General features: G+C 45.0%; 1 protein-coding gene across 2 annotated transcripts in view; it reads left to right on the top strand.

Moving 5' to 3' along the window:
• GABBR2 (gamma-aminobutyric acid type B receptor subunit 2) overlaps positions 1 to 27,081 on the top strand; it is a 390,041-nt gene that overhangs the window by 153,707 nt on the left and 209,253 nt on the right. For both annotated transcript variants that reach the window (XM_084990752.1, XM_021066509.2), the window contains exon 3: positions 1,652 to 1,822. In XM_084990752.1, the coding sequence (XP_084846878.1) occupies positions 1,652 to 1,822 (171 nt within the window). The remainder of the gene's footprint in view (positions 1 to 1,651; positions 1,823 to 27,081) is intronic.

Raw genomic sequence — 27,081 nt, 5'->3', positions numbered from 1 at the left:
GGAAGGGAAAAGAGGGGAGGGGAGGATGACAGACGTGAAGGAACCATTGAGGAATTCTTTTATAATCTCAGAGTGGGAAAAGCCTTTCTAAATGTGACGTAAAACCTAAAGATAGAAAGAAAAAAATGATAAATCCAATCACATTAGACAAAAAACACTTCTGTGTCAAAAGACACCATAAGAAGCATCGAAAGAAAAAATACAAGCTGGAGGAAAATTAGCAACTTATATCACAAAGGGCTGATCTCCTTACTGTAAAAGATCACTTCTACCAACCAATAAGAAAAAGACTCAGAGTCCAATTGGAAAACAAGCAAAGGATGTGAACATTTTCCAGAAAGAAACTGCAAATGGCTCTTAAACATAAGAAGAGATACTCAACCTCCCTCATAACAAGGTAAATGCAAATCAGAGCTACAAGAAGATACCATTTTCCCACCATCACACTGCAAAGATTAAAAATTTCGTAACCACTTTCTGAGAATGAGGCTGAGGGCAAGAGAGCAGAGATCAGAGGAAATGTCATAGAAGAGGTGACATTGCAGCTGGGCCCTGTAGGACAGATAATTAAAATCCAATTTAGCAACTCACCGGCACTTAAAAGAGAAAGAAGGAATAATAAAGGGAAAGATGGACAGATTTGACTACTGAGTGTAAATTAAAATATATATACACAAAATGTAAAAGCAAACAAACTGGGATATTTGCAGTAACATAGCCTGAGTTTGAGTGCTGTACATATAAAAGTCTTCATTAAATTCAATAAGAAAAGCATTAGAATACCACTCAAAAAATAAGCAAGAAGGTATTCCTAAAATAGGACATACGACTAGTTACCAACCACATGGAGAAAGGCTCAACATTATGTATAACCAGTGAATGCAATATGATTCCAGTTTTTCAGTGATAAATCAGTAATAAATTAGTTGGAAAGATGTTTTATTTCCTTCTGTCGACAAGACTGTGGTGAGATTGGCCTTCTGATTATACCTGGCTAGTGGGTGTATAAATAGATGCAGTCTTTTTTGGAAATAAATATCAAGTCCTTAAAAGCTCACATTCTTTATCTGGAAATTTCACATCCCAGACTCTATCCTACAGAAATAGCCTGAAATATGAGGGAAAAATGCTAAGCACAAAGATGCTTATAGAATGATATGACAATGATGACAAATTACAAGCAGTCTAAATGCCCCCAAATTCACCTTGATTCTGTAAATTATGGTATATTAACATGCTGGAATATTATGCAGCTATTAAAAATGTATGTGTTAACATGTTTCAAGAAGTTCTAACAGGATGGTGAAATGCTTGTAGGACGTTAGGTGAGGGAAGAAACAGTTCAATTGTGTATGTAGAATGATCTCAAGAATCCTTCTTGAAAACATCACCGTGCACAGAGAAAGAATCAGAAGGAGACAGGCAACAGCATTACTGATGGTTCTTTCTCCTTATTTTGCATTTTTTAAAACCCTTCTCTTCAATTATAACATGTTACCTTTACAATACGAAGGCTTAAAAATATTTTGCGCATGTGTTTGAACTCCAGGTGAGAACTGGAGACCTCTGTTCCTTTCCGAAAGATCCTGTACCCCCAGCTATGAGGCCCTCCCTCCCCCAGTAAAAGTACTGGCTGTTTTGTGTTTTTCAGCTTTCCTTTGCTGCAACCACACCTGTTCTAGCGGATAAGAAAAAATACCCTTACTTCTTTCGGACGGTCCCATCAGATAACGCAGTGAATCCAGCCATCCTGAAGTTGCTGAAGCACTACCAGTGGAAGCGAGTGGGCACGCTGACCCAGGATGTGCAGCGCTTCTCCGAGGTACGCTGTGCTTCACCTCCAGGCAAGGGGTGAGGCGGCTCAGTCATGGTGGGCGCTGTCACAAGGCCTTTACGCTGTTGAGGAATTCCAGAGTGTGTGTGTGTGTGTGTGTGTGTGTGTTTGTGTGTGTGTGTGTGTGTGTGTCAGGGGAAGGCCTCCAGAGCCTGCACAGCGTGGGAGTGAAACTTCTCTTTTGTTGTGCCTTTTGACTAATTCATGTGGTTTATTCCCTCCCAGCCCTACAACACACAGTAGGTGTGTTGTCCTTACTATAGACCTGTAGTGACCAAAAATCACCGGGTGCTTCCAAGAGCATTTCTCCTTTAAGGAGAATTCTCTGCCTTGGAATGAAGATTCCAGAGTCACTGTGGATTGGGTGGTTTATTTTTGGCTTTTGTTTGTTTGTTTGGCTTACAAATACACATCAATACTTGCAGTTGTGGGGTTCATTGATGTTGTTGTTGTTTTGGCAACAACAACCACAAAAAGCCAAAATATACATGGTAAATAAAGGTTGCTTTACCCAATCCCCCAAAATCCATGTTCTCTTCCAAGTGCTATTTTCTGTGCAGTGTTCATCTAACCAGACCTTTTCCAGTATATTTATTTAAACCCAAATGTCCTCATTCTGGAGATTTTGCTTTTTTCACTTTACAGTAGATCTTAGAGATCTTGATTTTATTGGTGGGCCATGGCATTCTGTCAAATGGATAGATGGTAATTTATTGAATGTTTACAGTTTTTTGATATCACAGCCAACACCTTCCCACCTAGGTGCGCATCTCGGTAATAGATTTCTAGAAGTGGAATTACTGGCTCATTTCAAAGGTTAAGGCTAACTGACTTCCAAAAATGCTGCTCCAGTTTCTGTTTCCTCTAACGGCATTTGAAAATTCTCATTTCCACGCATCTTTACTAACAATGGATATTAGCAAATCTTTAAAAAGTTTTCCCCACTCATCTGAGTGCAGGACATTCTAGGTGTGCTTAGCAGCCCAAGAGGAAAAACAAACAAACAAAAAAACCCAGAAAACCATGAGCTGATTTGGGGGCAGGGGTGCGGGTGATGTGTGAGGCCTCTGGTCAGGGCAGACCTCAGTGAGAGGGGTCAGGGAGGACAAGTCCCTTGTGCCAGTGGGAGGTGGGGATGGGGGCGGGGATGGGGGATGGAGCAGAGCATCTGGGAATCACCAGATCTGGTTTCCACCCTAGCTCTGCACTTACCTTTCTGAGGCTCTGTCCTCTTTCTCCCCTGAGACAGAGAGGCCACTCCATGCTTTGACTGTACAACCTTGAAGAAGTCACCTCACTTCTCTGAGCTGTGGTTTCCCTTCCCTGCAAAATGGGCATAAGAACCCTGTCTATCCTGCAGGGTTCTTGCCGAAATCAGATGAGTCATGCATTTCAAAGAGCTTTGTAAACTGGACAGTTTATGCCCAGAGAGGGTTTTCAGAAGTGCTTGAAAAATGGAAGCATTTGGCCCCATCTTCTGTGTCATCACAACAAGGCCCGCTTTTCACCCTGCAAGACAGGTCCTCATCTTCCCACCTCTGTTTCCCAGGCCTAGGGAGAGGCACGAAGGGCACTTGACCTCCAGTGAGAGTGACTCACTGCCACACACTGAAGAGGCTTTTGCTGGAAGCCTGTGCTTTAGACAGAGGAGCCACAAATGTTTCGAAATGAGTGCGAAACAGGTTAATGGGGAGGGTGGGGAGGGCCAGTCCTGCAGCCCCATTAGCACGAGACTCTGCCATGATTCGGAGAGGCCTGCTTTTTTTCCAGTAGAGTCTTTGGCTGACAGAGCCTGAGAGGCCCTGAGAAACACATCCCCAACTTCCTCATTGTACAGAAAGGGAGACCGAGACCCAGAGGGGGGAGGGAACAAAGTTCGGGGTCTCAAAGCAACTCTAAAGTCATGCAAGATTGTTTGCAGAAAAGTTAGGACGGAGTCCAAGGGTCTGGACTCTCAGCCCGAACCTCCCATTGCTCCTTCTTTCCATCCATAACTTCCTGTACTCACATGGGAACTACCTGCATGTAGTCTCAGAGGTTTGAGAAACCCCAAATCCTTGGTTTAAGGAAGATAAACGATCAGCCCCAACTTGGGGCTGATTTCTAAACACTCCGCACAGGATTTCCAAACCAGTTGCCCTGTAGGGAGGGGGTATGGTTCCCATTTTACAGGTGAAGAAACTGAGGTTCACAGAGGATGAGTCCCTTCTTGCCCTGGAGCACTTGCTGGTAAAGAGCCCAGCTGAGGCTGGAAGGCTGGCAGAGTATTGGTCAGTTTTCTCCATTACTCTGTCCTCATTGGGGTCAGGTGTTGGCAGTTTGGTGCCACATCTCTGTCCCCTCGCAGCTGTGTTAGGGCCCTCAGCCGGGTTCCAGGGCATCTCAGCGGGAAACCTCTTTTCTGAGGACAGGATGCTGCTTGGTGGTATTGCTGGCAAGAGCCCCTCTCAATTTAAATCTCTCAGCCCAGCTGACTCCTCTCTGTGCCCAAGGGCTTTGGCATCCCTCTCCTGATGTCTGGGCTGCATCGCTGGAGTGCAGGCCCTGGAAACTTGCCAGGGGCTAACAGCTTTTCATGAGTGCAAAGGAAACTGGATTCCTTTTATGAAACTGGTCGATCAGCAGCATCAAGCACTTCCGTTCCAGACTGGTGCACTGGAAGGAATATCAAATGAAAACAACCCTAAATTTGGAGGGGATTGGGGAAAACCTTAATCCTTTGGAGCTTATTACGTTGGGGCTGAAAAGGGCAGAGGGCCGGGTGCCATTCCACCTTGGGGATCAGCTGCTCCTTGGAGCCCGTGGTCACTGAGATTCTAGGCCAGTGCGTGGTAACCCAGAGGCTGCCCAAGACTTGGATCAGATGTGCCTATCCCCAGGCCCTGCTTTGCCAGTAAATGACTGTGTGACCCCAAGAAGCTCAGTTCACCTTGTTGGCTCAGATGTATCAGATCTAGAACTGTTGCCAGAACAAACAAGGGTCCATGGGGAACACCAGTGGCCAGAAAAATGGTGCCTGCTTCAGCAGTGTCCTCTCTGGGTCAAAGATTTAAATGAGAAGAGAGAAAAAGGAAAGACTTGGTACCAGATGAGCTGATCTCTAAGCCCAGCTTTGTCAAGCAGAGGCTGTGTGACCTCAGGCAATCGACTTCATCTCAGTGAGATCCTGGTTTCCCTTGCATAAAATAGGGATATTATTCCTACCTCACAGGCACCGGGATAAAGAAGATTAGATGAGAAAACCTAAGTAAAAAACTTCTGCATAGTTAATGTGCATTAAATGGACATTCTCAACTCTGCTAGTACATGGGACTAACCCTAGGAATGCATATCCATTCACTTCAAAAAGACTAAGGTACTGGTATTACTGCGTGCCAAGGTCTGTGAGGGCCCAGACCCTGTGCCGTGGAGGGCCAAAGAGGAGTGGACATGACCTCAGGATCAGTAAGTGCCACTCCTCCTTCCTTGAGTTCTCAAATCTGGCTGCTCATTGGAATCACCATGGGGATTTTTTTTAAATGTCTAATAAAGTTAAAATTCCATAAGTTCCTTTTCCTTCCCCCATTTTTATTAGCTTTATTGGTATATAATTTATAGACCTTACAGTTCACCCATTGTTAGTGTACAGTCCAATTATTTTCAGGAAATTCATGATTGTGCGGCCATCACCACAATCCAGTCTTAGACACTCCCATCACTCCATGAGTTCCCAGTGCCCATTTGTAGGCAGTGCCATCCTCAGCCCTAATTTCATTTGCTTCCACCATAGCTTGGCCTTTTCTGGAAATTTCATGTAAATAGAATTTTATAACATAAGCTTTTTATTGTCTGCCGTCTTTCATTAGAACTGTGTTTTTCAGGCCATCCATGTAACATGCATCCGTAGTTTGTCTCTTTATACAGCTGAGTAGTATTCTCTTGTATGGACAGGGTACATTTTAGAACCACCTGGGAAACTTGACCAATCCTAATGCCCAGGCTGCCGCCCAGAACAATTACACCAGGTGACTCCAGCATTAGAACCTGTTAAAGCTCTCTGGGTTGATTTCAGCGGGCAGCCGGTGCTAACAATTCTTCACCTTGGGCTCAAGCATTCATGGTGGAAATGACGCCCTCTTGTGGTGGGAGCCCTTTGTGCTCAGAGTAGCCTCAGTCTACACGGCGGTGGCGTGACTGCCCTCAGTAGGCTGCTGACTGTGGAACAGGATGGAGAAAATGCAGAGCCTGGTGCTGGGGCTCCACCAGGTGGAAGATAAAGGTGGGGGTGGTGATGAAGCTTGAGGGCACTGCTGAGAGGGTAGTCCATGGGACCCAGTGTGGAGAGTGGTGGGCAGGCAGGTCGCCTGCGGGCTTGGAGGAACTGGAACTCTTGAAGCCTCTGAGAAGCTTGAGCATGTGGGGCTGGGGAAGCTGGAAGGATGAGAAGCTGAGGCAGAGCTGTGGGAGGGGTGGAGGGCAGGCCCTGGTTGTGTGTGACTATCAAAAGCCGAGTGGATGTAGAAGTCACTGCAGTTGGGGGGAAGGAGGTGAGAGGCCAAGGTGCTGAGTGGTATCCACTGGGCACTGCAGGCACAGGATGAAGGCAGGGATGAGGTAGAGATGAAGGCAGTGAGCAGGGTGGGCTGGGAGGACCAGCAGACCAGCAACGGGGCTCTTTGGGCCTGTTCTCCCAGATCCAGGTCCTATGATCTACTAATCCATCTTCACTAAGTTATTCTTTGGGTTCCTGATTCCATGATGCAACTAATCAGCTAAGTACAGAGCCAAGCACTCAGTCTCTTTAAGCCTCAGTTTCCCCTTCTGTAAGATAAGGGAGTTGGGTCAGTTGACCACTGAGATCTCTCCTAGCTCAGGGAATTTGTGATGAGGGCTTAGGGAGACCTGGTCATTGACCCTGATCCTGCCACTCCCAGGGGTCTGGCCATGAGACTTACAGAGGCTCTTTGTGCCTCAGTTTCTTCCTCTTAAAAAGGGGGATAATAATGGTAACTAACTCTTAGAATGGTTTTGAGAATTACACGTGTTTGGGAACTTCAAGTGCTGAGAGAAGTGCCTGACTCATAACAAGCACTGCGCAAGGGTTATTTTTATTGACATCTAGCATCTGATTCCTTAGCCCGTGGCTGGCCCCCTTTCAGACGCCCAGCATGTGGGGTTTGGTGCCTGCCACTCGCACCACTCCCCTCTCCTCCCCTCCATCCAAGCAGGCTTGGAGGCTCGCTGCCCAGTCCCTGGTCCTTAATGATCTCGCCGCTCAGGGGCTGACCTTTCTGTACCAGAGACCTCCCTCAAGAGTTGGGCCTCACCAAGGCCCTTGATCGGTCCAAAACCAAAAGGGCACCATCTGCAGAGCTTCCTCTTCAAAGCGCCTGCCCTTTCGGCCCTCCACAGCCCTGGGAAGCCTTCCCTGCTTGCCAGGTTGCCATCTGCCCCACCAAAGGGGTCTCGGTCCCCTCTTCTAAAGTTACCACTTACATAGCCTGGGGGACATGGCTGCAGGGGAGGGTGGGGGACCCAGTGCTTGCTTCTAATCCAGGAGCCAAACTTAGTGGAATCATCAGTCCTTCCATTTTGCCCTGAGCAGGAGTGAGCTCTTTGATGTGGCTCCAGAGACCTCTCACATTCCCCAAGGCCTCCTTGTCCCTCCTCTTTGGCATGAGGGGGAGGGTTCTGTTATTTCCCAGGGTGGTATGTATATGCGATATGATTTTGTTGTTTAATTTTAATAGCTGAATATTGATATTATCATATATGGGGGAGGGGAGATTACTAGCTCATCAGAATTGCACTTCATTGATATTATTGTTTAGAATAAAACCTTCATGTAAAAAGTGAGATCTTTGCACGGAATCTCACCTCAGGCGCTTCCCCCCTTTGGTCCAGCCTCACCTCCATGCTGGCTTCTCAGCCTTCCTTCCCAGGCCGGGTCAGGTGTGCCACCTCTTCTCTCTACTCCTCTCCCCTCGGGCTTCTCCCTGTAGCAGCGCCTTGCATAGTGCAGAGAAATAGCCCACCTGCTGCCATTAGACTAGAGGGCTCCTGTGGACAAGAGCCATCCTGACCTCTCTGTCACCTCCCCTGCATGCAGCCTGGCATGTGTGTGCTCAGTAAGGATGTCAGTAGATCAGTCTCTAGCCACTAGGCCACATTCTTAGGGGCAAATGCAGCAATTTTCTTCTGTGGCCTATAGTCTGCTTGCATCTAGGACAGTGAGGTGGGGGTGGGGGTGGGGTGCAGAGACGTCCCAGTCCCTATCACAAGTCACTGGGCCATTGGGAAGAAGGGAGGCTCTGGCAAAGAGGGGATGTCACACTCCCACAGAACTCAGCCCAGGTCATTCTGCCATCTCTTAACTGAGTCTTGCTTTGGATATGACATTGTTGATGAAGATTCTTACAGAGATCCTGGTGGAAGGTTCTGGACTAGCCACTGGAACCAGTAATGACTGGGGCCTGCCACGTGGTTGCTTCTGGGTGGCATCAGTGTTGGGCACTGGGAATGCACACATTGTGTTTTTTTCTTGGCTTCCTGGGATGTTCGTTCCGAGTTGTCATCCCTCCAGAATCATCTCTTACCAGGGTCAGATAATCCCACCCTCTAAAGCAGTTCTCACAGCATGGTCCTGGATCTGCAGCATCAGCGGTGCCTCACCTGGACACTTGTTCTCAGAAAATCTGAGGGCTCCCATAGGCCATGTGCTTCTGGCCCCACTTTATCTAAAAAGAGGGCCAGGCTCTCTGGGCCACCGCTGGTCTCTGTCCTTGGCTCCCCTCCAGGCTGCAGGATCACCTGGGCCACCCACACACCTGCAGATCTTCTATCATTAGGAGGCCGGAGGGGACTCCTGACAGATCAGATTCTAATCTTAATGGCCCTAGTGCCCCATCTTGTGCCCCAGCTTCTATTTGAAAAACTTGCTGATGCTTTTAGGTGGTTGGCTATCTGCCCCTAGGCGAGAAATGTCCTCTCCTTCACAGTGCTCTTACCTCCTGCTCTGTAAGAGACCTGGCCTCTGGGCCAGCCAGCAAGGAAAGCTCCATATCCATCCTGCCCACACCCAGGTAGCTGTCTGTGGCAGCCTCTTTGGCATGGGGGGGAGGGTTCTGTTATTTCCCAGGGTCGTGTGTATATGCGATATGATTTTGTTGTTTAATTTCAATAGTTGAGTATTGATGTTATTATATACGGGGGAGGGGGAAGATTACTAGCTCATCAGAATTGTTTGTACTTCATTGATATTATTGTTTAGAATAAAACCTTCATTTAAAAAGTGAGATTGTGGCACGGAAAATCCTAAGCCAGCAAGCATATAGATGGTACATTTACACAGTGAAATTTTCTCTAAGGGGGTGCAGGAGGGAACTGAGGTTTGGGGACCTCTGGGATGAATGAAGCCATTTGGCTGCCTGATCTTTTAACAGATGGGGATGGGTGAGGGGTAGAGAGTAGTACCGGCAGTAGGCTTTTATTGAAGCCCTAGTCCAATACAGATAGTCAATGGGAGAAACTCTAGGTCAAGGTCAAGAACTGGCCTCCCAGGCCTTCAACCTTCTGAGGTGGAGACTCTATAGGGCAGACTCTGAGTTTCAAGCAATACTTGTCCCTTCATGTGCCTGCCTCTAGGTGGAGGTGCAGCCCACCAGCAGGACCTCCCTGGTGGGATGTCACCCATCCCTGCAGAGTGGGAAAACCCCCTCTTGGTGAGAACTGTCCCCCATCAGGGCCTGGAGTTTTCTGTGCTCCTGCCATCCTGGTGGCAGTGTACACACATCTAGGGGCAGACCTCTGAGCTGAATGCCTTGGTCTGGCTTGGAGCTTTGCCCTTGGAGAGGTGGCCCAGGACACTCCTCCCTCCACTGCTGAACAGGGAGGAGATGGCTGACACTTACTCAAGCAGATCCTCAGAGCCAGGTGCCCTCCCGCTTTACCCATTCCAACTCTTACAAGAAAGGAACTGCCCTGATGCTACTTGGCTGGGGACTGAGGTACCAGCACCAGGGCTTATACAGAGCCTGCAGGGGTGCCGTACTTGGCATGCACCAGGGCTGTGGTGTTAGATAACTACATCTCTACCCAGGTATGTGGATCCCAGAACACAGGGAAGAGTGAGGGCTCAAAGGAGATCCTTGAGTCTCTGTGGGTCCTGGCCATCCACCTCAGGGCCCTTACTGGGGACACTTCCTGGAGCCTCCTGCACATCGTCTGGGGGCCAGGTTCCCAGAGCACAACTCCAGCCCCGTGAAGCAGCTACTCCACCAGGATATTGGGTTGGAAAATGTAATTATGACATCATCCACTGCCAAGTATGGGGACCTCCATGTGCAGATGATGACATTCAGTTGTCCATCGTGGTCCATCTCTGTTTTGTAGAATAGACTCACTCAGGAAAGATTAAGTCACTTTGCCAAGATTTCGCCAAGAAGTGGCAGGTATAGGTGTGAACCCAGGTTTGTGCCTCTCCTTGTGGAGAGAAGGAGGCCATGGCCCTGGGCCAGTACCCCTGCCCCACCTTCCCTGCCCCACACCTACTGCAGGAGCAAGGAGGTAGGTATCTGGACCAAGAAACCCATGTCTCAAGCATATCTCCTCACAGTCCCCTGGAGTTTTTGCTGTGGGATTCCACATTTAATTCTTGTGATCTTCCCAGATCCCAAATCTCAGAGCCGAGCATTGTCCCTCTGCCTCTGCTCCTGCCAAGGTGTCCCAGAAGACTTTGCTTCAGTTTTAGCTGAACTTGGCTAAGTACATCTTGTCTTATGTGGGTCCCCAGAGCTAATCTGGTAATTCCGGCTGTAGTTCCCCCAAGGCCCAATAGCCAGGCTAGGGTAGAACCAGGGCTGTGTGAGCAAAGGAGTGTATGGAAGGTGTATGGAACCTTCTGGAAACTGTAAGTGGTTGGGGCTGGACAGCCTGTCGTGGAGGGGAGAAGGGGAGAATGGTCTGGGGCAAGAATGGTGAAGACCCCGCATGCCACTGTGTTTGGACTTGACCTGTCAGCCGAAGGGAGCAAGGAACCATGGCAGCTTTTTCAATCAAGGATGGTAGCAATCTTGAGGGCAGAATAGGACGAGCAGACAAGAGTCTGGGAAACCAGCCAGACGATTCCTGCAGGAATTCAAAAGAAAAAGAATAAGGCTGTAGTTATTTTCTTACATAAAATTTTCAAGTTCTCTTTCCTATTATTTTTTGCTTCTTTGTTTTAAAATACTTATTATTGTTTTCTAACCATAGTATTGATATGTACTCAGTGCAGGAAACTTTGAAAACATTGAAGAACAAAAAGGAAAATAAAAATTGGCCATAACTACCCACTGAAAGGTCCCTGTTAACACCTATAGGCTTAGGACTTTAGAGTTTTTCAATACACGTGAGTGAACTTGCATAAACAAATACATGCTCTTACTGTAGAAACGGCTTCTTTCATTTAGCAACCCAGTGGGACTATTTTCTGGGCCAGCAGATATTCTGCACCAAATGGCCTATCGACTCTTGGCCTGGTGACCCCATGAGCTGTCCCCACCTTTGTCACAGTCTGATGTGTTTGGGGCTGTTCTCCTCCAGTCTTCTTTATCCTACAATCTGTTCCCTTCTTTCCTATCTTCCAATATAATTCTACAGATGGTCTGTCCATTGATGGTCTTCTTAATCATTTTCCAGAACTGTTGGAGATTTTTTTTTTTTAATCTTCGCCATTTTGAGGGATTAAGAGTAGTACAGGAGGTATTCTCTTTTGTTACTGTTGTTGTTGTTGTTTTTGTTGTTGTTTCCAACAGCTGTTGAAAAATCCTACCCTATGGATATGCCGTAGTTACTCAAAGATGCTCCCATTCCTAAACATTGGGATAGTTGCCAGTTTTTCCTAATTACAAACAACAATGCAGTAAATCCATACTTGTATTTTTGTATGAACATCTCTGATTATTTTTCGAGGATAAATTCCTAGAAATGGTTTGTGCACACTTTGGAACCTTTTGTACATGTTGCCAAATTGTCCTCCAGAAAGATCATTCCAATTTAGTTTCATAGCAGTAGATGAGAGTACTCATTGCCAACATTGTATATTATTCTTTTTTGATCCTTGGCAATTGCTATTTTAATTTGCATTTCTTTGATTACTACTAAGATTGAGTTTCCTTTTTACTAGGAACCGTTCTCATTTCTGTTTCTCCTTTTGTAAATTGGCTGTTAATGTTATTGGCACATATGCCTATTGGAGTTGTTCTTACTTGATATATAAGAGCTCTTTATAAAGCAAGGATATCCGTTCTTTGTCACATTTGTTGCAGATACCTTCCCATGTTTCATGGGACATTCAATTTTGTTTTTTAATGTTATTTTATAATATTGAAAATTTTAATATTTGATATAGTCAAGACCACTTTCCTTTCACTTTTAATTTTAACTTGACATGCTCTTCTCATCCCAAGAATTTTTGTAATTTTTGTAAATTCACCTATGTTTTCTTCTATTACTTTTAATACTTTGTTTTTCAGTTTACCCAGAATTTCAGCATGTTGCCTGAGATATCAAACCTTTCTTTCTTTTTCTTTTTCTTTCTTTCTGTTTTTGGCTCCCTTGTGGCATATGGAGTTCCTAGGCTAGAGATCAGATCCAAGCTGTAGCTTCTACTTAAGCCATAGCTGCTGCTTAAGCCATAGCCGTGGCAACACCAGATCCTCAACCCACTATGCCGGGCCAGGGATCAAACTTGCGTCCCAGCACTACCAAGATGATGCCGATCCCATTACGCCACAGAGGGAACTCCAAACCTTTCTTTCTTTTGCCTGCATAGTCATTCACTAATTCTTCCAGCATTTAATGAATGCATCTTTTCCTGACCCACTTAAAATGCCTATGCTAAATTTTATCTTAGAAAATGATATATTCCTTTTTTATACATACTTTCCAGTTCTATGTAATAGAAATATAATACAAGCCACATATGTGATTTTAAATTTTCTAGTAGCCATATTTTAAAAAGAAAAAAAGCGATAGGTAAAATTAATTTTAATAGTACATTTTATTTAATGCAATATATCCAAAACATTATCATTTCAACATATGGCACTAGCTGTTTCAAATGCAGGGGAACAACATGTGGCAAGTGGCCACCATTGGACAGTGCACCTTTAGACTGTTTCTGAGTTTTTAAATTTTGTTCCTTTGATGTAATTCTCTATTCTGGAATTGGCATTCCCGTGTTTTGAATATTATTTCTCTATAATTTTATGTGCAGTCCCACCTTCTTTTTTCACAATTTTACAGTTCCAAAAATGCCGTCATGTTTTAATTTGAATTTCAGTCAGTCTAGAATTAATTTAGGGGACATTTGACATCTTTATAATAGAGAGTCTATCCATCATGAGCATAGACCATCTCTCCAGTCAAAATATCTTAGGTCCTCAGAAAAGCATGGTTGTTTTCTTCATACAGATCCTTTCCATTTTATGTTAGGTTTATTTTTGAGTATTCTACATTTATTATTGCTTTGGGAAATGGGATCTAGTTTCCTTGACATTTTTTTAAAGTGGTTATTGCTAGAATATAGGAAAGCTGTCGATCAGTGTATTTATATCTTTTGACTGGCCATATTGAATTCTTATTACTTCTGGTAGTTTTTACTCTCTTAATTCTCTTGGATTCTCTAGATAGAAAACAATACCATCTGGAGCAAGAACAAATTTGCTTTCTGTTTTCCACATTTACGCTGTCCTTATCTTCATGATTTTTCATTGAGGGGATACCATGTAGAGGTTAGAAGAGAAAACCTTCCTGGATTCCAGTTCTAGCTCAGCTGCTTACCAGCTATGTGATGCTGGACAAATCATTCAACTTTTCCATGTCCCTGATAATGTGAATATACTATATTACCTCAGGTATTGTGAGTATTTAAATTAATACATGTAAAGCACTTAGGGCTTGGAGCAATGCCCAGAGGAGCCCCCAATATGTATTAGCTATTATTATTGTTATTATTATTGCTTCACTAAACATCCTAGAGTTATATTTTAAAATAGTGATAGTAGTGGATATTCTTGTCTTGTTCTTGACTTGAATGAGAATGTTTGTAATGTATGATGCCTGTTAGAAGAACAGATATTCCTCATAATGTCAAGGGATGTTCTATTTTTACTTATTTTGTTTTGAACCAGATAGGCATGCTGAAAAATCAGTTGTCTTTTTTAGAATGTATATCAATAGTTATGTGGGTTTTTTTCTTTGTTCTATTAGTGTGACAAATTACAGTTATCAGTTTCCTGGTATTCACTCTATAATGCATTCATTCATTTAACACCTCATCATTGAATACCTAGCATGCACTGGACACTGTTTTAGGCACTCCAGACACATCAGTCCTTGCCCTCAAGGAAGTTGCATTCTAGTGGGGGAGACCCATGATTAAAAAAATAGTTAAGTATAGAGTTCCCGACGTGGCGCAGTGGTTAATGAATCCAACTAGGAACCATGAGGGTGCAGGTTTGGTCCCTGCCCTTGCTCAGTGGGTTAAGGATCTGGCGTTGCCGTGAGCTGTGGTGTAGGCTGCAGACGCGGCTCGGATCCCGAATTGCTGTGGCTCTGGCGTAGGCCAGTGGCTACAGCTCTGATTAGACCCCTAGCCTGGGAACCTCCATATGCCGCGGGAGCGGCCCAAGAAATAGCAAAAAAGACCAAAAAAAAAAAAAAAAAAGTTAAGTATGGAGTTCCCGTCATGGCTCAGTGGTTAATGAATCCGATTAGGAACCGTGAGGTTGTGGATTCAATCCCTAGCCTTGCTCAGTGGGTTAAGGATCCAGTGTTGCTGTGAGCTGTGGTGTAGGTCACAGACGCAGCTCGGATCCCATGTTGCTATGTCTCTGGTGTAGGCTGGTGGCTACAGCTCCAATTAGACCCCTAGCCGGGGAACCTCCATATGCCGCAGGAGCAGCCCAAGAAATGGCAAAAAGACAAAAAAAAAAAAAAAAGTTAAGTAAATAAATGTATAGTGTGTCAGATAATGGTAAGTACTAGGGAGGAAAATGAAGTAGGGTAGGGGTAGTAGCTATGCCATGAGGGCTGAGGTGAGGTCAAAAACAGCTTCAAAGATAAGGTGACTTCTGAGCAGATGTGTGCAGGCAGTGAGGGGCAAGTCATAGGATATATGTGAGAACAGGTTCCAGACAAAGAGAACAGCATGTGCAAAAGTCCTGATATGGGAGTGAATCTGGTGATGCTGGGCCCAGACTGGGGAGGCCACTGTGGCTGGAACAGAGTGGGTGAGGGGGAGGTGGAGCAGGTTTTTGTGGGAGGGTGGTGGGATTTCTGGCCCTTACAAGGCATTTGTGAGGACTGGCTTATACTTAGAGTTAGTTGAGAAACTACTGGAGAGTATTGTGGATTTTGTTTTTATTAAGAAAAAACTTGTATAACATAAAATCTATCCTTTTAACCATTTTTATAGTATACAATTCAATGGTTTTGGTATGTACACAATGATGTGCAACCACAGCTACTATCTAATTCCAGAACATTTTTATCACCCCAAAAAGAAATCTCATTTCGGGAGTTCCCATCATGGCACAGTGGAAACGAATATGACTAGGAACCATAAGGTTGCAGGTTCGATCCCTGGCTTCGCTCAGTGGGTTAGGAATCCGGCATTGTCATGAGCTGTGGTGTAAGTTGCAGACACAGCTTGGATCTGGCATTGCTGTGGCTGTGGCATAGGCTGGCAGCTGTAGCTTCGATTGGACCCCTAGCCTGGGAACCTCCATATGCCATCGGTGTGGCTCTGAAAAGACAAAAGACAAATATCTCATTTCCATTACATTCATTTCCCTCTTCTCCAGCCCCTGACAACCACAAATCTCCTTTTTGTATCTATGGATTTGCCTGTAACAGACTTTTCCTATAAATGGAGCTATAGGGGTATAAGGCAGAGGAAATGGGTGAAAGTAGTTTAAAGGTATAAACTTCCAGTAGAAGATAAATGAGTTCTGGGGATGTAATATACAGCATGGTGACTGTAGTTAACAATACTGAATTGTGTATTTGAAAGCTGCTAAAGAGAGTAGATCTTAAAAGTTCTCATCACAATGAAAAAACATGTTAAGTCTATGATGTGATGGATATTAACTAAACTTATTGTGAGAATCATCTTGCAGTATATACATATATCAAATTATTATATTGTATACCTTAAGCTTATACTATGTTTTATGTCAGTTATATTTCTATAAAACTGGGAGGGGGGAAGGGACCATAAAATATGTGACATTTTGTGTCTGAATTATTTGTATCTTCTTTGGGGAAATGCCTATTCAGATTCTTTTTTGTTCAATTTTTAATCACGTTGTTTGTCTTTTTGCTATTGAGTTTTAAGAGTTCTTTTTTTTTTTCTTTTTTGCCTTTTTGCCTTTTTGTCTTTTTGTCTTTTTAGGGCTGCTCCCGCGGCATATGGAGTTTCCCAGGCTAGAGATCTAATCAGAGCTGTAGCCTCCAGCCTACACCACAGCCACAGCAACACGGGATCTGAGCCATGTCTGCGACATACACCACAGCTCATGGCAACACCGAATCCTTAACCCACTGAGCGAGGCCAGGGATCGAACCCGCAACTTCATGGTTCAGTCAGATTCATTAACCACTGAGCCATGACGGGAACTCCCAAGTTTTACGAGTTCTTTATATCTTCTGGATACTATATTCTTGTCAGATATATGGTTTGCAAATATTTTCTCCCATTCTTCAGGTTGTTTTTACACTTTCATAGTGGTGTCCTTTGCACAAAACCTTTTAATTTGGTAAAGTCCAGCTTATCTGTTTGGTTTTTATTATTGTTTGTGCTTTTGGTGTCATATTTAAGAAACCGTTGTCTAATCCAAGGTCATGAAGACTTAAACCCATGTTTCCTTTGAAGAGTTTTATAGGTTTAGCTCTTACAGTTAGGTCTTTTTGCATTTTGAGTTGACTTTTGTATATGGTGTGCAGTAAGGATCCTTTGTATGATGCTACCCAGTTGTCCCAGCATCATTATTTGAAAAGCCTATTTTTCCATTAAATGGTCTTGGCATCCTTGTTGAAAAATCAATTGACCATACTAATAAGGATTTATTTCTGAACTACTGGAGAGTTTTTTAAAAGAAGAGGATATGATCTGACTTGCATTTTAAAAGGATCACCCTGGCTGCTGAGTGGAAGGTGGTGATTTAGACTAGATAATAAAAACCAATCAGCTTCTGGCTTTTTTTGTTGGTTTTTGTTTTTTTACAGTAGCGCTGACAAAATAGATTTCAGTGTGAAAAAGAATGAGTCATCAAGATGGCACCAAAGTTTTTGATCTGAATAACTGGAAGGAATAGGTGTCTACCTATTAGCTTGAGAAAGGATGCAGAGGAGCAAGTTTTAGAGAAGGAAATCAACAGTTAGTTTAGATGTGCTTATTGGATATTCGGATAGAGAGGTTGGCTAGGCTTTGGATAAATGGATCTGGCATTCACGTTTACATTAAACCATCTTAGCATTCCTACTATAAACCTTTCTATGTTATGCTGCAATATTCTTTTAATCAGTTTCATTATCTAGCTTTTTTTCTATAAACACATGTGATAATAGTTTATATTTTACTCTGATTATGCCAGCTTCAATCCGGTTTAGTTGTCAGGGTTAGTCTAGTTTTACAACATGAATCAGAAAGTTTTCTGTGTCTGTAAGAGCTTTGGAACAGTTTATAGACTATACAAATTAGCTGCTCTTTGACAATCAAATGATGAGTCTATGAAACCATCCAAGATTTTGCGTCCCACATCTCACCTTTTTACAAGTTATTCTTTGGCTTATTCCATGCTTCTTGATCACTTTAGATTTGTATCTCTCGTGTGGGTTTTAGAACTTATGTTTTTCCAGAGAATAGTACATTAGCTTGAGATTTTCAAATGTATTAATATATATTTGAGTATAGTTTTTAAAGTTTTTTCTGTCTTTTGTTATATCTGTTTTCATTTTAGATATGTTTCCCCACTTTTTTCCTCTGTTAAACTATCCAGTTTGTTTCTTTACTGACATAACCGGTATTAACATTTTAAATTCAGTGTGCAAAAAAATGGTAACATTTCTTATTTTCCAAATTAAACTAAACCTATATCGAGTAATCCACCTGCCAGATTTACTGGAATCATCTCCCTCTCCACGTGCCGCCCTCCAAAATAGCCTTTCAGGCAGGAAATAACCTTTCACACTGCTGGGAGAGCATGCGTTCTGCAGCCCTTGCAGCCTGCTGCCACTTGATGGCGCTGTTAACACTGATCGGACTGGCTATCGCCACTGCTCTAGGTCTCTGGACACACTTCTGGTCATCTTCAAGCTCCTCACTAGGTTCCCAGGTTGTAACTTTCTGGGAAAAGCCTTTTCACTTCCTTATGAAGCCACTGCAAGGATGCAGGAACACTTTGTCAGAATTGATGTGATCATTTTCCTTCCATGGATCCAGAACTTCTGTGGCTTTTTCTTCCCTGATATCCATACCCCCAAGGATCAGAGAGGCGTTTCTTTTAAAACCTACCCCTAAATGGTCCTATTTCATTTTACTGCTCATCTTCTTTAAAGCAGACATCTTGGTTGCTTCTGAGAGTCCTCTTTCTTCCCCTTTAAAGATTACCCCAAAGATAAACAAGTTTTCCAGGCATACAGCAAAAAGAAGTTAAGTTTTCACTGAAACACTCCTTTATCTTCTTTTCAACGTAAAGAACGAGTACTTGGATTTTTATTGACTTTGCTTCTCTTTACTCACTTTCTAATTTATTTGCTTCTGCTTTTATCTTTATTAATACCATTCTTCTCCATTTATGTTTGTTTTGACATTATTTTTCTAACTTCTTGATTTGCATATTTATTTTTTACTCATTTTTTACTTGCTATCAAATATATTTAAGCCAATAAATTTGTCTTTGATTATAGCTTTGGCCAAACCAGACTTTTACTTTTTGCTAAATAGTATGGCATAATAAGACTATTCTATAATTGCACTTTCAGTTTAAAATGTTAGTCATCTCCTTCCCTGAGTACCAGTGTAAAAATGCAGTATTTATTGTTAGCTACAGAAGTTATCATGTTTATTTACTGCCCATTCCTCGTTACCTCTAATTTTGAATGAGTTTTTTTATATTTATTTTTATGAGTTTTCATTGGACTTTATTCTTTACATTGTGGATATTCTTTTTCTGTTATTTGAATTATTGCTTTGTTTTAAAAATATATTATAACTACGATCTTAAGATTCAGATCCATATTTACATGACCTCAGTTTCTATCGACCTATCTTTTATGAGTTGTGTCTTTTGACTTATCTCCCTTTGATCACATGTTTGAGTAATATTTTTCAGGAAGAGTCTATGAGTTTTCTATCTACCTTGCTGTTACATAGACCAAAGTCTCTCACTGTTGCTTCTCCCATGAAGTATAGATTTCTAGGATCATAATATTCTTTTCTTTTTTTTTTCTTTTTTTTTTTTTGTCTTTTTGCTATTTCTTGGGCCGCTCCCACGGCATATGGAGGTTCCCAGGCTAGGGGTCTAATTGGAGCTGTAGCCACCGGCCTACGCCAGAGCCACAGCAACGCGGGATCCGAGCCGCGTCTGCAACCTACACCACAGCTCACGGCAACGCCGGAGCCGGATCGTTAACCCACTGAGCAGGGAAAGGGACCGAACCCGCAACCTCATGGTTCCTAGTCGGATTCATTAACCACTGCGCCACAACGGGAACTCCTAGGATCATAATATTCTTCCTCAAACCTCTCTAGACATTACATCAATGTTGTAATGAAGTCTGATGCAATCTGACTTGATCTCTTTGTAGATAAGTCTTTTTTTCCCCCCTGTGAATGCTTGTGGGATTCTTTCTTACTCTAAAAAAGAAAATATGATACATGTCAGATAATTATTTACTTTACCTAAAATATGATTACCATTTTTATTTGAAGAATCAGTGTTTATATTGCAGAAGTTTTCTTCTAGTATATCTTTAATTATGACTCTTTTGTTCTGTCATCTTTTTTTAGAAATACCAATAATTCATGAGTGAGTCTGTCATTTATTCTCCATATTATTATTTTCTCTATGGTCACTTTTATCTTAGTCATTGTTCTGTATGTCTTGAGAAAACATCTCACCATTGTCCTTCACAGCACCCATTGGTTGTCCATTCTATACTGCTTCAAATGCTTCTTATAAATTCTCATAACATTATTCATTTCCTCTCATTATCATCTTAGCTCTGCCAGATTTCTTTTAGTTTCAATCTCTTATATTGCATATTCCATTTCTTACATCTTAGAGGCCATGTTTTCTTTAGCTTCCTTGAAGTACAAAACAGATACTACAACTTACTTTTGGTTCCTATAGGGAATTTGTTTAAGAGATGATGTTCTTCCTCTATGTGTATTCCTGGTTTGTCTCCTTTATGTTTCAGAAGATTTTCATAGATTTTCCATGAGCATTTGGGGTCTTCCCTGACCCAGTATTTGCTCACTTTTCCTGGAGCCCCCTTATTATTTTATCTGGATGCTGTTAGATTTTTCACCTTGAATATTAATCTGGAAGACAGGATGATGAAAGTTCACATTACCAGCTAGGGACAAGCAGCCCGAGGGGTTGAGGGTCATTTTGTGCTGTTGGCATTTCTTCTCTACTTTGTTGGCATAGCTGCTCCCAGTGTGTCCTGTCCCTCCTGGCCTCTGTGTCTGGGAGATATCCAGGCATATCATGGGAAAACTAGGCTTGGGTAGGCTTTGCCTGTCCTTGGATCTAATGGTCCAGCCACTCCTGAAGGCTGTTAGGCTGCTCCATGAGAGGTGGGCTTCCCGTGGTGGGATCTGCACCCCTCCTGTGGCCTAGCCTCTCCTCCAGCACTCATTCACTCTCCATCAGAGGCTCTGAGATGGGTCCTGTGGGCATGTCCGCCCTCCTTACAGAACCATGCTGCTTTCTCAGGAAGGAGAGCTGTGAGTCAGCCTTCAATCTGGTTCCACTGGCACTGTACCCAGCAGAAATTCCTCAAAGTTGGAGGCATGTTGATGGCACTCCTTCCTATTTTCCCATGCTGAAGCAGATCCCCCCTATTTTTATACTCCCTTGGTCCTTTCTCTCACTTTCAGAAGGAGATAGCTTAGGTGGGTGTTGGACATCTGTGTTCAGCTTTACCATCTTTCCCAAAAGTTTCATAGTTAACACTGTTGCCCATACTTTGTACTTTGGAATACAGATACATGACAGTTCCTGAGCATTTCCTTTTCTGTGGCCCCCTTTAAAATTCCTTATATATGCTGGGCTCATCAAATCTGGTTTTACATTTTTCCTGGACACTTGTCCTCTCCCTTTCAAATTTCAGTTTAGCATCCTCTTGATCAGGTGGGTAATTTCTCTGAGCAAACATGCTGTTGCCAGTCTTGGGGTGGTGATTATTGTGCCTTACCAGGGGCTCATCATCTGGTATCATAAGCCATACTCTGGCCCCCAGCAATATTGCTGGAGTTTCCCCACACCCTCCTTTTGTGCCAAAGTTATGACCTTTAAGAGGAAACAAAGAAGGAACCATCCTCCCACTTCATCATCCCCAGTCTCCTTCTGAAGCCTCGTGTTGCACTAGAGAGCCATTTCGGACTCCTTCTGGCATACCCAGGCCCTCCTGTATGAATCAGCAGACGTGGGCAGCAGGTTGTGGGGGAGGGGTGGCAGAGGCCCCCATCGCTGCTTGGCTGGCCGCCCCAGGAAGACAGCACATCACACAATTTGCCATATCAAGTCTGGGAACAGCTGCTTGCCTACCCTTGTAGGGGAGTCACCAAGTGCCACACATCTGCTCCTTCCGGGGATGGTACAAAGATTCCTCCCACCATGGGTGCTTGTGAATTCCCTTAGGGGTTTCATGGGGTGCATAATATCATTCTCCTGCAGAAAGCCCAAAGTAAGATGCAGCTTTGTGAGAAGAAGCACCTGTCAGGGTTTAGTTCCAGTAACACCACCAGCTCTTTCCTCCCTTCTCCCAACCTCAGTATCACCTCTGAGATTGAACACTGCCATTGACCGAACCTCAGCCATGGTAGATGTATCAGCTTATTTTAACCTTTGTAACAGCCTTAAGATAAGCTGTGATTATGCCCCTTTAACAGGTGAAAAAAGTGCTCAGAGAGTTCCCCTGCACACCCAAGGTGGCCCAGCCCATGGGCATAGCCAGCATTCCAGTCTGCAGCCACCTGATTCCAATTTGTACTCTTTCCTCTCTCCCTCTGTCTTCCTACAGCAGAAAATTAGAACCACAGGCTCTCTGTTGTGGATTCAGAGCCAAGGTCTGCCACTGTAAGCCAGGAGACAAATCCAGCACTCTGCTTTATAAATAAAGTTTTATTAGAACACAGCCATGACCATTCATTTGCACATTGTGGTTACTTTTGCAGTGTAAAGGCAGAACTGAGTAGTTGTGACAGAGACTGTATGGCCTGCAGAGCCTAAAATACGTATTATCTGGCCCTTTTTGGAAAATATTTGCTGACCCTTCAGCAGGGCTGTAGCGAGAGAGAGGCCTGACGTTAAATCCAAGGCTCATTACTTCCCATCTGTGTGACCTATGGCAACTGACTCAACATCTCTGAGTCCTCATCTTACTCATAAGCTGGTCATCATTTTACCTTTTGGGCTTATACCAGCAGTCGGGAAGCATGAGATGACCTGTGAGGGACTGTGAATGATGGGCACTCAGTAAACCTGAGTCGTCATTGTTACCTTTCTCACCTTTCATGCATGTGCAGCCTTCTCCACTTTTGCTCTTTGACTGCCTTTCTGGAGCCTTCTGACGTTTCTGTCTAAGAACCCTTCAACTTCTCTAATACCCTGCAGCATAAATGAAGCACAGAATGCTTCCTGAGCCTTCTCCTCAGAACCCTGGGCAGCAGGCAAGGTGATCCTCACCTCAGGCAGCTGAATGGGGTCTCTTGTTGGTCTCATTCATTCATTCAGCCAATGGTCACTGAGCCAGACCCTTATGCTGTAGTCTGACAGGGTCTCAGGCAGGGCCTTGGGCCCTGTAGGAACTCTCAGCCCAGGGGCAGATGGATAGGTTACTAGACACGACAATAGCCATAACCATGGTGTTTTCGGATTCTGGTCCTCTTTGGAAAAATTCTCCTTGCCCTCTGCAGGGTGGATACCTGTTCCCTGGAGTCTGGGTACTGCTCCTAAGAAAATACATTAGAAAAACTGCTTAGCTTAGCACAGCTTCAAGCCCCACTCCAGGGCTGTTGGCCTGCTCAGCACTTTGATGCTGTGTCCACCTCAGGACGTGGTCGGCTCACCTGACATGCCAGCTCCCTCCCAGGACACATACTCAGCACCTCTCCAGGCTGGGGCTGGCTTCTCGGGCTCTGGGCCAGGGCAAGGGCAGACTGTCTTTCCTGACCTTGCAGAAGCTGTTGACAGCTTAGCTCCCCTCCATCAGTCCATGAGGCCTTGGCATTTTCCCCTGGACATCTCACCAGGGCCAAGGACATGTTGTATTATGTGCTGCTGTGGGGGTGCAGATGGGTGCTGTGGGTGGAAGTCTGAGAAAAGGGGGAAATTGATACAATTACCCATATTCTCAATACACCAACCCAACCAGTATGATTTCTTGTGTTGGCTGCCCTCATCCACACCCTCCAGACTGCCCTCTGCTACTCTGTTTATGTAATTTGACTTTGATGTATGGCATCACTTGAGCTCCCTTTCCTGTGACTTACCGGTATGCTCGACCAATGGGAGGCCCTGGCAGGGGTCAAAGGGCGGGAAGAGAAAGAGCTCAGTGTATTTTTCCCCACCCGCTCCCTGACTTAAGTTACAGCCCTTGTCAAGCAGCTCCTCCTTCCAGCTCCAGTAACGTTGCTCCCTCCCCATGTCCGCCAGAACACACGAGTAGTCCTGACTCCCACCAATGCTAGTCCCTGGTGCTGCATTTGCCCTGATTGGTTCCCCTGGTCTCATCCAAAGTATCTCCTCACTATTTAAGCCCATCATAAACAGCCCCTCTTCCATGAAGCCTTTTTGGATTTTCCAATGAGCTGTGCTCACCCCTCTGAATGCCTGCATTCTCTGCTCCTCCCTCCCCAGCCCATACTTTCTTGGCCTGTTTGGAGGAACTGGGAAGTTCCTCAGGTCATCTGCACCCCCGCAGCAGCACATAACACAACATGTCCTTGGCCCTGGTGAGGTGTCCAGGGGAAAATGCCCAATGTGGCTGTGTAATCAAGACCCCAGGGTGCTCTATACAAACACAGATTCCTGGCTTCCCTCCCATCTTATGCCAGAGTCAGAATTGCTCTCTTGGGTAGGGCCCAGGAGTCTATACATCTGCAGAGCTCCCAGGGAGATACCATGCACAGCAGGCTTGGGTGGTCCGCCTTCTTCAAGCAGTTTACTAATTGTAATGCCTTGGGTAAGTCACTTAACATTTCAGGTCCCTCATCTGTATAATGGGCACAATAATCGTATCTGCTTCCTAGGATGGTTGAGAGGATGAAATTCATTCTAGAGTGATCCTGCTGTGCCCCCCTACAGCCAGCTTGCTCCCTGAGAGCTTTGAGTGAGGGGTCAGGGGTGGGAGCCAAGGAAGAATGGAGGGAAGAGAGACAGGCTTTAGGGAGCCATTTGTACCTGTGCCTTTACTTCCTCCCCCACCTACACTCCAAATCTGCAGTCCTGGAGGAAGAAGGTGGTCCAGGTAGGCAAAGAAGGAGGGCTTCAGATGCTAAGCTTTAGAACATGCAAAGTGGAGGACAGAGAACCCACTTTGGAATATAGAACTGGAGAGAAAGATGCACATAAAAAGGACAGTGATGCCCCCACATCTCTGAGAGGAGTCCTTTAAGCTCCACCATGAAGTGAGAGTGTGGACGCTGGGATCCACCTTCTTATCCCGTGTATGGAGCTGTCTGAAGCAGTCCTGTTCCTGCAGGGGCAAACATGTGCCCCTCGGGCTGCCCTCAGCATCTGTCCCTCTTAACTAGGGTACCAGCTTGAGAATCCCAGACCTTCCTTGGGTATCCAAAAGTCTCTTCTGCCCCACATCTGATGCCTGAATCCCTTCTATAGCAACCCCATCTCTGCTTGCCCGCCTGCAGTTGTGGGGGGCTCACTCGCACATGACAGAGCTTCTTCCATCCTTGGCTTGCTCCCTTGTTAGAAAGTTACACCTCCAAGGGAGCCAAAATCTAATTCCTGGTGGCCTCCCCCACTGGTCCTGGCCCTTCCCCTGATGCTGTTTGCCTAGTCTTAGTGGCACCTCCTTGGAATATGCAGATGGGGTGTCTCATGAGCCTGGATTTCCTGTCTGCACGGTCCCCTACCATCCGCTCAGCACTCCTCCAGTGACAGGGAGCAGGAATGGAGCTCAGAAACTGGAGGAGGATTCTGCGTTCCCGTGTTCTTTAGTGCTCCCGAGTGTGAGTTCTCTAATAACCCTCCTCTATTTTGGTGTCAGAGGTGCACTTTGCATCTTGTTGATTTCCTATAGAGGTTTGTGGTTATCATTTTTAACTGGGTAATATCCCTGTTTTATTAATATCCAAATATGTCTGTAAATATTGGTTTGGTCCTAGGAGCCTGCTGCAATTAAAGCTATAGGCACTTTGTCACAGGGAAGCAAGGAGGTTCTGAAGGCTAATTTCATTCTGCAACAGCTCCATATGGCCTGCCTCCACTGACTGGCAACAGTGTGGCAAGCTCCCTGGAACTGCTGGCAGAGGAAAGACTGCTGAACGGGGGTCCAAAGTGGGGTTTTGTGCATAATCCAAAAAGGGGGCTTGGGCATGGTCCTTCCTCCTCAGGCACCCCTGTGCTTGGCTTCTGGCGTCCCAGATGGAGGGTCTGTGGACTCTTGGGACAGTCTGAAAGCCAGGAAGAGTAGCCTTGAGCACAGGACTGTGGAGTTTAAAGGAGGGGTCACCACTAGCATGGGATTGAGGGAAGGCTTCCTGTGGAAGGGGGTGTTTGAGGAGGTGTGGGATTGCAAGGCCAAAGCTTTTTATGTGAGTTTCCTATCTGTTGTAACAAATCACCTCAAGCTTTGTGGCTTAAAATAGCACATTTATTATCTTATGGTACTAGAGCTCAGAAGTTTAAAATCAGTCTCACTGAGCCAAAGTCAAGGTGTCGGCAGGACTGGTTCCTTCTGGAGACTCTCCGGGAGAATCTGTTTTCTTCTCTTTTCCAGCTTCTAGAAGCCGCCTGCTTTCCTTGGCTCTTGGCACCTTCCTCCATCTTCAAAGCCAGTAGGGTGGTTTCTTCAAACACATCTCTGCCTCCGTTACCACAGCTCCTTCCTGGACTCAGACTCTCCTACCTCCCTCTTTCCCTTATAAAGCCCCCTGTGATCACCTTGGGCCCTCTGGATAAGCCAGGGCGGTTTTCTTTATCTCAAGATTCTTCACTTAATCCCACCTGCCAAGTCCCCTTTGACATGTAAGGTAACACGTTCCGGAGTTGAGGATGTGGACATCTTTGGGGAGTGGGTGATTATTCTGTTCATCGCACATCAGATTCTTTGGAAATTCTAAAATTGTGACAGGCTCACTGATCGAACAAGGATTTGAGACCCAGAGAGCCCTAGTTCCCTGAGTTATGTGCGCCACCCCATGCAATTGAATGTGGGGTGTGTATCTGCCCCATGGCACATAGTTCAGGGAGATGGGCCCCCAAGGAGCAGATGGAGGGCACTTTGGCCCCCAGGCCCTCCCCTCTCCCTTTGAAGGACTGTAGTGTAGGGTGATGGCAGTGAGGGCTGCAGGGGAGGAGGCAGCTGTCTTGGGTAGATCCTGGGTATGGGGGCCTGTTGCTCAGCCCATATCTGCTAATTGGGGTCCCTGTTCCCAGCCACCCTGGGGACTGGCCAGACACCCACCAGCAAGTAGGAACTGTCATAGGTCTTGGTGAGAGTAGCTGGGCAGAGCTCATGTCGCAGGTCCCCACAACCCCATTCCTAAGTAACAAGGGGACAGGAACTGTCCCAGGGAATAATACCTGCCCTCAGGGACCATGGCTCCCCACAAGGGTGCTCACAGAGCACCACAGCACTGTTCCCAGGGCTGGTCCCCATGTCCGTGGGTTGTGTCTTCAGGCAGAGGCATACAGCCAGCCTTGGGCATTTACTTCTTCCCTGCAAGACTGTCTCAAGATATAGCATGGGAGTTCCCATTGTGGCTCAGAGGTAACAAGCCCAACTAGTATCCATGAGGATGCCGCTTCAAT

The sequence above is a fragment of the Sus scrofa genome, chromosome 1, assembly GCF_054392235.1.
Source record: "Sus scrofa isolate SSC_HxYL_T2T_F1_AM1 chromosome 1, Sscrofa_HxYL_maternal_Yorkshire_Landrace_v2.0, whole genome shotgun sequence".
NCBI lineage: Eukaryota > Metazoa > Chordata > Mammalia > Artiodactyla > Suidae > Sus > Sus scrofa.
This window is presented reverse-complemented; position numbering and strand designations above follow the sequence as displayed.